This window comes from Coturnix japonica, chromosome 1, assembly GCF_054131305.1.
Source record: "Coturnix japonica strain WE chromosome 1, WE-NBRP24, whole genome shotgun sequence".
Taxonomy (NCBI): Eukaryota; Metazoa; Chordata; class Aves; order Galliformes; family Phasianidae; genus Coturnix; species Coturnix japonica.
Genome location: NC_140663.1, coordinates 71157847 through 71170655, shown reverse-complemented (window position 1 = coordinate 71170655; position 12809 = coordinate 71157847). Strand labels below are relative to the sequence as shown.

The 12809-nt window shown below is 46.5% G+C and overlaps 1 protein-coding gene across 3 annotated transcripts in view; it reads left to right on the top strand.

Moving 5' to 3' along the window:
- The first annotated feature begins 6725 nt into the window (after window positions 1-6725).
- The window catches only part of FAM131B (family with sequence similarity 131 member B), a 33778-nt gene continuing 27694 nt past the window's right edge, over window positions 6726-12809 (top strand). Inside the window, exon 1 of one of the 3 annotated variants that reach the window (XM_085523258.1) lies at window positions 6726-11709. In XM_085523258.1, coding sequence (XP_085379384.1) covers window positions 11682-11709 — 28 coding nt within the window. In that variant the 5' untranslated portion in view covers window positions 6726-11681. The remainder of the gene's footprint in view (window positions 11710-12809) is intronic. The other 2 variants (XM_015872475.3, XM_085523266.1) reach the window with 2 other exon arrangements.

Sequence of the window (12809 nt, the reverse complement as noted above, 5' to 3'; positions counted from 1 at the left end):
GCCCAGGCAAAGTTGTTTGACCATAAAAGGAGAGAGGCTGTGCGAACAGCTGAGCTCACTCGCTGGGGAATGTAGCAATGAGGTAAGGGGGGAAGGAGCGCCCGAGGGGGGACGGGCTGAATCGGGCTGCGGAGGGAGCTCCGGGCTGACATCTGGCGTGATCCCCGCCCCCCAGTCTCACCGAGAGGGGCTCTCGGGGGCTTTCCTGTCGGCTATCGCGACCGAGAGCCGTTCTTCGGGGCTACCCTACCCCTCTCCTGCCGCCCTGCTGGGGCCCATCCCGCCCTCCCCACTCCGCCTTGCAGCTCTCTCCCTCCTTCAGCCTCGGAGCTGCCGCTGCCCGGCACCGGGCCGGAGCCGAGGGAGAAATCCTGCGACTGTGCTGAGGCGCTGCCCCTGTGTTAGAGAAATTAAAGCACGCATCCCATCATTCTTCAGTGCATAAGTGGGGTTTGTTCCTCTTGCATTGCCTGCGAAACACGTACTAAACTTTTATACCACAGGTCGGCTGCTTGTACTGCCCTGTTGTATGATCTCTGTTGTACATAGGCTTTGTTTTTGGCCCAGCATTGGCCAGGTCTCAGTCCTGCTCTATACCTGGCCCAGCGCAACAGTGTGAAGTTTTCAACCACGATCTTCTTTAATTCTCCTCAGCCTCTTAGGAAAGAGGAGTGTCAATGAAGACAGTGTTCCTTGTGCTGTGTGCCATCATTATGTGTTGTCTTCAGAATTCAGCCTTAATACTGGGGTTAATACCCCTCCAATTAGAATTACTGTATTTGGTGATGCTCACGAGATCTAGAGTTTGTCTGCTTCTTAGACACCTACCAATGAAGGTACCTTCCAGCACTGGTAATTCACTTGCAGGTGGCTGAGCAAGCCATGAGCCATGTCAACCAGGTTCCCAGTGCAAATTACTGCAATATGCTCCCCTCAGAGAGCTGCACAGAGATGTTCAACAAGGCTTAAGAAATCCTGCCTAAACAAACCTTTAATTTTATAAGCAGGGTTGGCATAAAGAGGTAATGCATTTTATGATACAGCTGGAAAAATAATGACACTCTAAGGTTTTCCAGTTTAACACAACTGAAAACGCCACCTATGCCAGTCTGTCCATATGTCTGTCATAGCATCTCACTGCTTCCATAGCTGCAGCAGTTGAATTGCTGACCTAGAGCTGTTAAATGCTTAAGGATATATAATTCTCATATAAGTGCTAAATACTATTATAATGCCACTTTTCCAGGTATGTCATCAGTCACATTAACTACTGTAATTAACGCATGAAATAATTGTGTAGTTTAAGGAAGGTTTGTGCTGTTCTGGCTCTTCTAACACTGTTGCTTTTCTAGAGCTGTCAGTCCTTTTCCTTTTTGTTCAGGGGAAGATGTCAGTGCAGAACTAAAAAGTAACCAAGTTCTGGTACATGGCAGTACACCTCACACTGATCTCAGAGTACTATACTGTATTGAATACTATATACACCATTCCCACTGCTGGCCCAGATTCCAAAGAAAACAAAGAATGTCTCTGACTGAGATTTAAAAAGTGCTGAGAGACTATGAAAAAATTCTACCCTGTCATCATTTCTGGTTACATCCACATAAATCCAGATGCTTGTACATTTGATTGTCTCACAGTGAGTAAGTAAAGATGAATGCAATACAGAAGTGATGTGACAAATTCATGTATTGCACTGAAATTAGGAGTATGCTGGCAGTGATCAGGTGACTATGGAATAAAAATAAAATTAAAACAAGAAAACATAAGTTCTTGAATGCTAAAAGGACTCTTTCCAAGATAACCAATAGGGAATTAAACATTTGGGGCAGAAAATCTTACCTAAATTTGAGAGGGTTCCAGGTAGCTGCAGATTTCACTATTTACAGTGAGCTAAAGGTCAGAGGAAAGCAATTTGGATACAGGACAGAATGCATTAATTATGTTAATAATGTAAAATATCTTAATCTGTATAATTTTCATCTATATTAACATATCTAGTAGGGTTGTTTTATCTAGGCATGAATTAGTCGGCTGTTATTAGTGCTACTTAAAGTCCATGTTTTTGTAACCAATGAAAAGACCTGACTCATACCTGTCTTGCATCTCTGTTACTTTAATCATGTAGCTTCTGTTTAGTCTAATTGCATTTTTGTTTTTAATTTATTTTAAGGTGCTACTCATCAGCTTAATCTGTATACACTTCCTTATTTAAATGCTGTCTGTGGGAACAGGAAACATGAGAATACATAATAGGTCCAATTTTGTCCCCAGGCCAAGAGGTACAGGTGATGTTAGGCCCACACAGTCTAGAGCAGAGCCACCTGCAGTTTCCATACTGACTGGTGCATGTAATGCATCCTGGTAAGAGCTCTTGGAAGATCCACTGTGCTCTCACAGCATTGGCTCTTAGCATGATCCTGACTCACTCCCACCTGTGCAATGCCTGACAATTCTCTATGTAAAGTCTTAGATCTGACGAAGGCTGACATCTGCCATTGCATTGGATCAGGTAAAGTACTACCACCAAATAGGTATCACTGTGCCGCTGAAGCAGGCTGCCTCAATCTGCAGGAAGGGAAGGGACACTTGCCAGGCCTCACTGTCCTGACTGAGAAGCAGTTTCAAGTTGGAGTGCCTCATTCTCCTGCTGGGATGCATGTTGGCAGCTGGATGCCAGAGAGTCAAATATAGAGACATACACTTGGAGACTGCAGAGGCTGCAGTCTTTGCAAGCCTAATCATCATCCTGCATCTGTGAAACTGGCATGCGGTCAGGAATTCGCAAAGTTATTTGCAAAGGTCATGAATTCTTTTAGAGAAGTCCCGAGACAATGAACTGCCCTGGACAGATAGATAGTGCATTTCTGCTTTTTCCCTTCAAAACTGAGTCTGCTATGCAAAACAGACTGTTTGTTCCCAAGAAGGGGCTCATTCAACAGCTTTGGAGAACTTCAGTGATCTCTGTGAGGTGTGATTGACACTGCCCCCATAGCATCCTCATAGAAAACCTGTTGAAGTTTGGGATTGATGAGCAGACAGTGGAATGGATTTGAAAACTGGCTGAATGGCTGGGCCTGAAGGGCAGTGGTCAGAGGCACAAAGTCTAGTTGGATACCAGTAATGAGCAGAGTACCACAGGGGTCAGTACAGGATCTAGACCTGTTGAACATTGTCATTGATGATCTGGATGATCACCGTGAATCTACAGTAAATTCACGGAAGTAAATTCACTCTCACTTCTGTTTCCTTGTCTCCTCAGTCCGAGTTTTCCTGATGAATAGCTGCATATCCCTTTCTTGACAGGGCAGCAGACCTTCACTGCCATGGCTCCTGGGGCTTGTTCACAGGCACATGTCCTCTCTCTCACACTGCTCTCCCACACCTGCTCACTGCAGCAGGACCTGGCGCCTGAGCTCAACCTCAACTAGTCAGCCAAGGCCTAGAGAACATAGCGGGATGCAGCTGAAACACAGATGAGTAATTGCGACGTGCACATGGATGTGGTTGGATATGGATGTCTGCCAGAATTTGTTCTGCTTGGAAAGCAGCTATACCCTTGCAGTTTCCACAGCCTGATGCCCTAATCCTTGCCACCAGCAAGAAAGGTTGAGATGTATTTGGTTGTTTTGTGCAAGCAGTGCTTGTCAGAACTGACTGTCAAAGAAACAGATGTGTCTGTCTGCTAATTAAAGAGCCTACACTTCCTGTGTGTGGTACAAGCCTCTTTCCATCCTAATTGCCGTGGAAATCTCCTTTCTTCTCTTTTTCACATTGTGTGGTCTTGGAAGCACAAATAAGAGGCAAAAACAGATTCTCAGCTTGCTTTCCAAAAGCAAGAAGTATGAAGCTAGTACTCGTTACCAGCATCTTTGGTAGTTAATTTACTGCCAGTAGAAATAACAGGATGATTACTAACCAGACAAAAATCTTTCCTGGGGTTGCCAGGATAATTAGCAGGGCCTTGCAATAGTGCCACTGTCTGTCTAGTAGCAGCTGTGAGTCTGTAGCAAGTGGTAATTTATTGGAGATAGCTGATCTGAAAGCTGTGATTTTCAGGAAGTTGCAAATGTAAAGATGTGACAGGTGTTCCTGAAGACTTGTGCTAAGTTCTTTCCTTACCTAACAAAGTGGTCAAGTGTTGCATGAGAGCCACTGACTGTGGGGAATAGGAAAACAGCAGTAATAGGCCACCATTGCCAGCACTTTGTAGGTAGGCGAAGTGATGTTGAGAAATCAGTGGCTGTAACTGTTGTTCAAAATGCTGAAGAGGTTCTCAGAAAGTGTTTAACCTCCTATTACCAGTTCACACAGGCAGGGTAGGGCACGGCACCTTGCTGTATATGAAGAGGGAGCTGTGCTAAAATGGAAGGACACCCTTCTGAGAGCACAATGGTTCTCCATCCCCCAGCAGAAGAAGCTGAGCATGGGAGGCAGTAGACCAACATGGCTGAGCAAGGACCTGCAGCTCAAACTGAAGGAAAAGAGGGAAACATACTACAAGTGGAAGCAGGGTTGTGTAGCCTGGGAGGAATACAGGGCTGTTGTCCACATGTGTAGAGATAGGATTAGGAAAGCCAAGGTGCAGATGGAGCTGAACTTGGCGAGGAATGTGAAAGATAACAAGAAGGGTACAGGTACACAGGCAGGAGGAGACAGGCCAAGGTGACTGTTGCCCCTCTGATAAAAGTTAATGGAAAGCTGGCTTCCTCAGATGTAGAAAAAGCTGAGGTATTCAATGAGTGCTTTGCCTCAGTCTTCCTCAGTCAACCTGAGGTTGGGTCTAACCAGCCCATCCAGAACCTTACTATATGAGGATGGCCCTACTACATTTGAAAATATGAGGATGGGGGAGCTTTTGGAAACACTGTGATGGCTGATCACAGTACTCTATATGAATAAAAAACATGTATTGAATCAATTGGTGTCTTGTTTCTGTTTAAAACTACTTAGCTATCTTAAAGCATGCTTAGGACAGAATTGGCTGAAGATTAAAAATGCTGGATAATGACAAACCACCACAGAAAGTACTTGTAAGCATTGAAACACTAGTGATTCATGGCAACACTACCCAATTGCAGCTGCTGCTCAGCCACAGAATCAACAAGGATTAAGAAAAAATAGCTCTTTATTGCCCACCATTATAAAGACACAGCAATGTTAAAGGAAGCCCTCTTTAGCACTGCCTAAGATCACATTGTTCTAATGCAGCACTCGTTGATATCTATGAGAAGTGGGAGGGTTATCAGTTGCTGGACATAATACTGCCCAGAATGGTGGCTATTGTCTTTCCTACACTTTTCTGTCTATGGAAATCACAGGGCCTTTGCCCAATGCTGACACATATGAGTCCATATACTCTAAGATGAGGTGGTAAACAGGATCCTGTCCTTTCCTGGTGTGCGTGTGGTAAGGGATAACTCCCTACAGGAAACATCATGTAGTATCAGCAAATGGTTTCACCAGGCTCTTCTATGGCTGCAAAGATCCTGTTCCTCAAATTTCAGTAAAGAACACAGTAAGAAGCAAGGTCCATATGTGCTTTGTTAAGGAGCTTGGCAGCAGGTGAGGACATCAGGCCTCAGAAGACTTAGACAGAAAACGAAAGGTCACCTCCAAATCAGCACAAAAGCAAGCATTCTAGATCCTTTAAGATCTCATATGGAGTACAGCATAGTAAAGCAGATAGATTTATTCTGATATCCTAAAAACAGCAGTAGGCATGACTCGATTCCAAAACCAGTTTTAGTCAATGTTGATGTGCCAGTGCTTACTCACAGCAGCTGTGTGCTCAGTGTTATATGTCAGAGACTATTTTCTGGATAATTATTTGAAGGTGGGGGCCATTCTGTCAGTATGAGTGAACAGTTCTGGCTGGTATTTTGCTCCTGGGTACGTTATTTTATTGTTATTCCAGACGTAACAGTTTGGTAGTGAGGATGGAAATACTGGCTTTTAAAAGAAGAAGCACCTTCTTTGTTGCGACTTTGCTGCATGCTTTTATTATGATCTGCATAACAGTATTGCAGAAAATCCCTACCTTGTAAAGAGTTAATACCTTCACTTTGAGAGCTCCTAGTTCCCCATCTCTAATATACCACAGGGACAGAGTGAGAAGATGACAACTGATATTTTGTAAAGCTAAAAATACCGTGCCTTTTTACATAACACTGGGAATTTCAAAAGCACATTTACTGCTTGCAGATTATTTTTAAAAATGCAGTTTGAGCAACACCACCAGTACAGATTCAATTGACATTTATGAGAAGTAGCTGCTGTATGTTTCATGGTTTGGGAATGAGACATTCACTAGAGAATGAAGGAAATGTTTTTTAAAATGTTAAATAAGACTCATAGTGCATCAAAGGTATTTGCACCCTGTTATACACCTCAAGTTTAGGTCACTGGCACTGTCCCTTTTCTTAGTTTATACTGTATATACTTTATTCTGACCCTCCAAAACTATTTCCCCAGATCTCACTACCTGATGGCGAGCAACCTGTGCACTCTAACTACAAGAGATTCGTCAAATGAAAGTTCCTTTCCCTTCCCTTCCCTTCCCTTCCCTTCCCTTCCCTTCCCTTCCCTTCCCTTCCCTTCCCTTCCCTTCCCTTCCCTTCCCTTCCCTTCCCTTCCCTTCCCTTCCCTTCCCTTCCCTTCCCTTCCCTTCCCTTCCCTTCCCTTCCCCTCCTTTTTTCCTCACTATCCTTCCTGGGATGCTCAATCAGTGTTCAGTTTCCAATGGATTATTACATGATATCCAAAGTTTGTGTCTCTACTTTGGCAGCATAGACCACTTTGAGAACTCGCCATGCAGGAGAAAGGAAAAAATAAATCTTTTGGTGCCACCACTACTTCTCTTCAGCAACACAGAAGATACTATTGAGCACTAAGAGGAATTCTTGATAAATACTCTATTGAGAGGGTGGATTAATTCTACTGAACTTATAATTGCTTTATGGCTTTTAGATATGGGCAGAACCAGATTATATTTGCTTGGTGGTGCACATAGATAAGTGTGAGCTTACTTTGCAATATGTAATGCAAATATATCCTATGTCAATACCTCCACCTATTGTCCCTTCTAACTTTAGTTCATGCACACAGCCTCAAATATTTTCCAGCTTGAAAGGATCCAGCCTTCCATTTATGTATGTCAGATATGCTACACCCTTTCAAGGTACTTCTTTGTTTTTTCATTCTTTGAGCCTCATAGAAAGCTTTTGTCTCCTGCACTGAAGGATCTCCAAGCAAGCAAGAATGGTATGAGTCATTTTGTTATCTCCTTTCCTTTTCAGTCCGCTTGAAAATCCTATCATTAGCTAATACAGCTTGATGTAGAATTAACTCTTGTGGTATCTACTCCATTACTTCTGTGAAGCAATTACAGAGGTCTCTGCCAGAAGAAGCATTTACAGGGGAATCCATACTGCCAGTGGCAGAAGGCCAGCAGAGAAGCGGATTGGAGCAACAGTCCCTGGAGGGTGATTCCTGCCTCTATAGATCTGATACAGACATTATTTCTGTACACATCTCCTGCTTACAAAGTCAGTAGGCCTCTGCTTGTATTCCACAGCCGAAGATACATCTTGCAAGAAGCAATGCATGAAGTTTGTATCTTTCTCTGATATAAATTAGTCGTGCTATGGGTTTGTAAGTAAGGATTAAAAAAATAATAATAATTAAAATTTTTTTTCAGTCTTTTCATAGGTGGACAGACGTGGCTGCTGATGAGATCTTTGGGGATGGAAATCAATGTTAGGATGAATGACAGAGAGAAGGATATTATAAATTATTTTGGACTTAGTGATGTTTAGTTAAAAGTGGAACATTCGGTGGCAAGTTTTATACTGGTACTTTTTTGCATGTGCACAGCTTTAAAGGGGAGTTAAGGCAGAAGACACGGGGCACATTATTTATTGCAATATAATCACCATCCCTGATAATTACTGTGAAATTGATACATTTATTAAGCAAGTGTGACAGTGGCAATAGCTTTGTATTTTACAAGCAGTATTTCTCAGGAAGAATTTGCTCCAGTATTTCTAACTTAGAAGGTTTTTATATTATATATATAAATATATATACAGAGCTACAGGGAACATAGGGAAAATTAGGTTTAATAGTACAATTAATCAGCTCACCACCAGGACTCCCCTAGAAGTCTTCTGCTGAGCTGCTTTCCTGTTAGGTGGCACGTCCTGGAGCTTGAGGCTGTTTCTTCCCAGGTGCAAGGCTGTACATTTCTTCTTAGTGAATTACCTGAGGTTCATCCCAGCCCATTTCTCCAGCCTCTTGAAGTCCCTCTTGATGGCAGCACGACCATTTGTTGTATCAGCCACTTCTCCCAGTTTTGTGGCATCTGCAAACTTGCTGAGTGTATACTCTGCTCCATAATCCAGATCATTAATGAAAATATTCAACAGGACGGGACCCTGTATTGACCCCTGCAGTCAATTAGGCTCATTACTGGCCTCCACTTAGAATTTACACCACTAAGACAGAAACTGTAGGGGGAGGTTCATCTTTACTCTGTTTATGCTCTGTTTTAGTCCAGAGATTCAGTCCTTTTGCTTTCCTCCTACATGGCAATATTCATAAAACATGCCTTGTGTGGGAAAGACATCACGAGACATTAACAGATATGGCTTGAATCATGAATTTCATCTTGCTTCGATAGGAAAAGAATCTTCCTGGTGGCCATTTTGACACAATCTTTATTTGAATCCAAAGTCAGAGAAATGGAAATGTCTCTTACACACAGTATATGAGCAGGTTAGAAGTCAGTATTTAACAAATTAAGCTGTATCTAATACCTGAGACGCTGCTGTATTTTTTCTGAATGTAAAATTGCTGCTCTTTTCTTATGCTAATGTATGATAAGAATTGCACTTTAAGTGAATTTAGGAAGAGAAGTTAGGTTTTAGCTTATTAAAAATGAGAAATTGCTCTCTGATGATAAGCTCACATGGAACCTACTGTATGGAAGAGTCAAGCAGCCGTGTCAGAACTACTGATAGCCTAGAAAGTTTTCCCAGCTTCACATGAGAATGAATGAGTATGGCATCAGGACACATCAGACAGCCATGAGGCAGTGAATGAACAGACTCTTTGGTACCATTTAGTGGGAACAGTGGATATTTATGATCCCTGGAAACAAGAAGTTCTCCTCTTTGCCATTTCTTTCTCTGCTTTGCTTGCCTGATACTTACCTTACAGCATCGTGATCACTTGCAAGATCCCTATGCAAACTACCATGTTACTAAAGCAGCAGAAAACCAATCCATCAAGAACTGGAAAGCTGATTTTCAAGCACAGTAAGTGCTAGGAGTTGCTCGTCTACCTGTGGAATCATACCCTGAGGCAGAAGTCAGAACAGTCCGATGCAGATTTCATTGTAGCTTAATGTAAAGAAAGCCAAATCCAGAGTTGTAAGGAACCAGGTATGATCATGAGCTTGAGACAAGGCGATAGACAAGGTAAAGTGTCAAACCAAGGAAATAAAAGAGTCAGAGTGACTTACCTGAAACTGCCATTGAAAAGGAACCAGAGCAAAGATATCTCTGAGATAGCAGAAAGAGGGTTTACAGAGTAACAATTTTAGACTGTGGGTGAAGGGAAGGGGATTAAAATTGAAACATGAAACTGGAGAAAGACTTAAGACATCGCCCACAGCTGTATTAGTAATGCATCTTCTCTATGCAAAGATAAGACGCAAAAGCTGTTTGGTGGGGTTTTTGGTAAGCCTCCTCAGGACCAGCTGTCCTGATCAATCCACGTACAACAGCTGTCTGGGCAGTCACTAGCTTACAAAACATTTATCTATGACAGGCCTTGTGTTTTAAAATACCATTCTTTCTCTTTCGGTTTGCTTTTGTTTCACTTGTCCTTGCATTTAGACCTGGAAGTCAATATGGATGTGCTTTTCAGAGAGGCCAAAACACCTCTGGGTCACAAAGTTCCACCAAGACCCCACAGTTTCACAGCGTTTTTAAAACTTAGGTTTCAGGAGCACATCAGAAAAATATTGAGTCATTAAATGAAAAAAGAAGGCATGAAACCTGAGAGATTTGGATATACATGGAAGAGGGAGGAGGAAAAAAAACGTGGAGAAATTTCACCCTCTTTGAAGACGGAATGTGTTGTTGAAGAACATTATAGCACCCATGGTGGCCTCAGGAACCCAGACAGGAGACTGGGATCTCTTATACTTCAGGAGTGTTATGTTTTCCATGCTTACTGGATCTCCAATATCATGGAGAAGGAGAAAAGATATAACAGCTGCTAGTATTCAGACACTGCCACCTTTTCTGTGCATGTCTTTCCTATATAACTTTTACTTTGGAAGCAGCCTATGTAGGCAGAGTCCCTCTCTACCTACAGAGGCTCAGGCAAAACACGTACTCTGTGTAAAGCCTTGTTCTGTTTCTTTCTTAAAACCTTTTCTTAGCCTCAGTGCAAGCCATATATGGGAGAACGAACTTACCTATTCCCCATCTCTGCTGCTAATAAAGACTGCTTGCTGCCTTGAGCATAAACAAAAAAATGAATGATCCAGGCCCAAAGCTGAGAACGAAGTAACTCATTTGGGATCAGCAAAATTAAATTTGCTAGTGAGTGAGGCTGGTGGAAGGCAGCTGGTGGGTTCGGATAGGAGTTGTGGATGAAAGAAGCACGAAGTAACAGGGAACGAGGGCAGGAAGGTACAAACTGAGGACAGTCGGTGGTGCCAGAGAAATGGACCAGGACGATTTTGCCTGTTGCCATCAGGCGTGGATAAAACTGAGCCGCGAAGGAAGGCAGATGTAGCACCTCCCCTGGAGATGCTTCCTTGCCACCGTGCTAGCAGAAAAGCACGGGAAAGGCCCCAGGCGATCCTCCGTGGGGCTGAGCCGGCTCCTTTCATCCCTCCCCAGAGGGACGGGCAGAGGACAGCGCCGCGGGCTGCACCCGCACACGGGAGCGCTCGGGGCGGACGCATCTCTATCAGGATCGGATCAGGCCGGGACCCCCGCGGTCGCCCTCGGCTGCTCGCCGGCAGCGAGAGCCGCGAGGAGCCAGGCTCCTCCCGGGGGACCCGTCCGCCGCCGCCGCTAGGGGGGCTGCCTTTAATTGAATCAACTTTGCAAGTGTAGTTACCGGGAAACCAGCGCGAATCGCCGCCCTCCAGCCCGCCCGTGCTGCCGCCTCCATCTCCAGCATCCCCGTGCCCCTCGCTTCTCCTTCCGGGGACGCTCCCCTCCGCCCCCGGCCCCACCTGCTCGTCGCCCGCCAGTGCGGCAGCACCGCCCGCCCCACGCTCACCTGCGCCGTCCCGGCGGGCGGGAGAGGCCGCTCGGCGCCCGCCTCCGGCCGGCCTGGCCCCCGCCTCCGCCCCGCTCCGGCGCTCCCCGGGGGCGGACGGCGCGGCTCGGCCCGGCCCGGCCCTGCCTCCCCGGGCCGCGGAGGCCGGCAGCCAATCGGCGCCGCGCTGCCGGCCCGCGGGATCCCCCTGCCCCGCGTCTCCGCGCCGGGGGCGACCCGCGCTCGCACCTGGCCATGACCCCGCGCCGGTCCCGGCTGGGCCAGCCCGGCGCTGCCCGCTGAAGGCACCGGCTCCTTTCCGACCTCTCCCCGTCGTCTTCGTCCTCCGCTTCTTCGCCGCCGACGCCGCCGCCTCTTCCCGGAGACCTGCCGGAGTGATGGGCTGCATCGGATCCCGCACCGTGGGTAAGACGTCGGCGGGGACGGCGCTCGGGGATGCTCGGGCGGCCGCAGCCCCCGCTCTGCCGCACGACGGTCCCGGCCCCTCGTAGCCCCCCTCCTCCCCTCCGCCGCTCAGCGCCATTAGCCGCCCGCCACCGCACCCTGCCCGCTCCCGGAGTCGAGAGGCAGCGCGGGGCCGGTGCGGGGCGCGGCCGGGGGCATCACCGCGCCGGGAGGTGCGGGTCGGAGCGCTGCCTCCGGGAGGGTGCGGGGCGTGCCGTGCCGTGCCGTGCCGTGCCGTGCCTCCCGCGGCGGGAGCGGGCGGACGGCGGCTCCCCGTTTGGCTCGGCAGCGGTTTATTGTCGCCCGAGCATACATACATAACGCTGAGCGAGCTGCACGGCTGCTCTCCTCCTTCCCCCTGACATACGCTTCGGGGGAGAGCGGCGAGCAAAAGGAAAATCCTCCCTTTCTCGCGGAGCCATTTCGAGGGGACGCGGTAGGAGAAATAGCGTATTGCCACTGGGCCACACATTTTTCGGGAGAGGATTCCGAGCCTTTAGGCTATGCAAACCTAGCTCTCTCCTCCTACACGCATGCACGTATCCCTCGATCTCTCGAGGTCCCTTGATAGACGAGTGCAGGTTCCTCTAGGTAGGATTGGGATTGAGGGGCACGCTTTCCTCCCCACAGAATAAAACAAAAAGGTTTCTATGCACACCACATATGAAGACATCAGATAGATGGAAACACGTCATTCAAGCCACCCAAACAGCCCTTGAGAGAAAAACAGCTCGTCTGGTGAAACACCTGTCTCCAGCCTTTCCCCAGAGCACACAGACACTCTGACATTCAGTGAAACTATGAGGGCAAGCGGATCAAAGCAGGTCCCCAAAGTAAATCTGAGTGGCTGTGTCAAAGTCTGCTGCGGTGACACCTCTTGAATTAGTGGGGAACCCCATTTGTGAGCGTGAGCAGTATTCAGAAGCAAACTTTACACTACAGCCTCCAATTTCTGCCTTAGGCTTTAATCCCTGCAACTAGTCTATCTCTCTTAACTGGTCGCAAATGTCCTTGTGACCTAAAGAAATCTCTTATTGTTTCCTGGAATGTTTGTGTGGCAA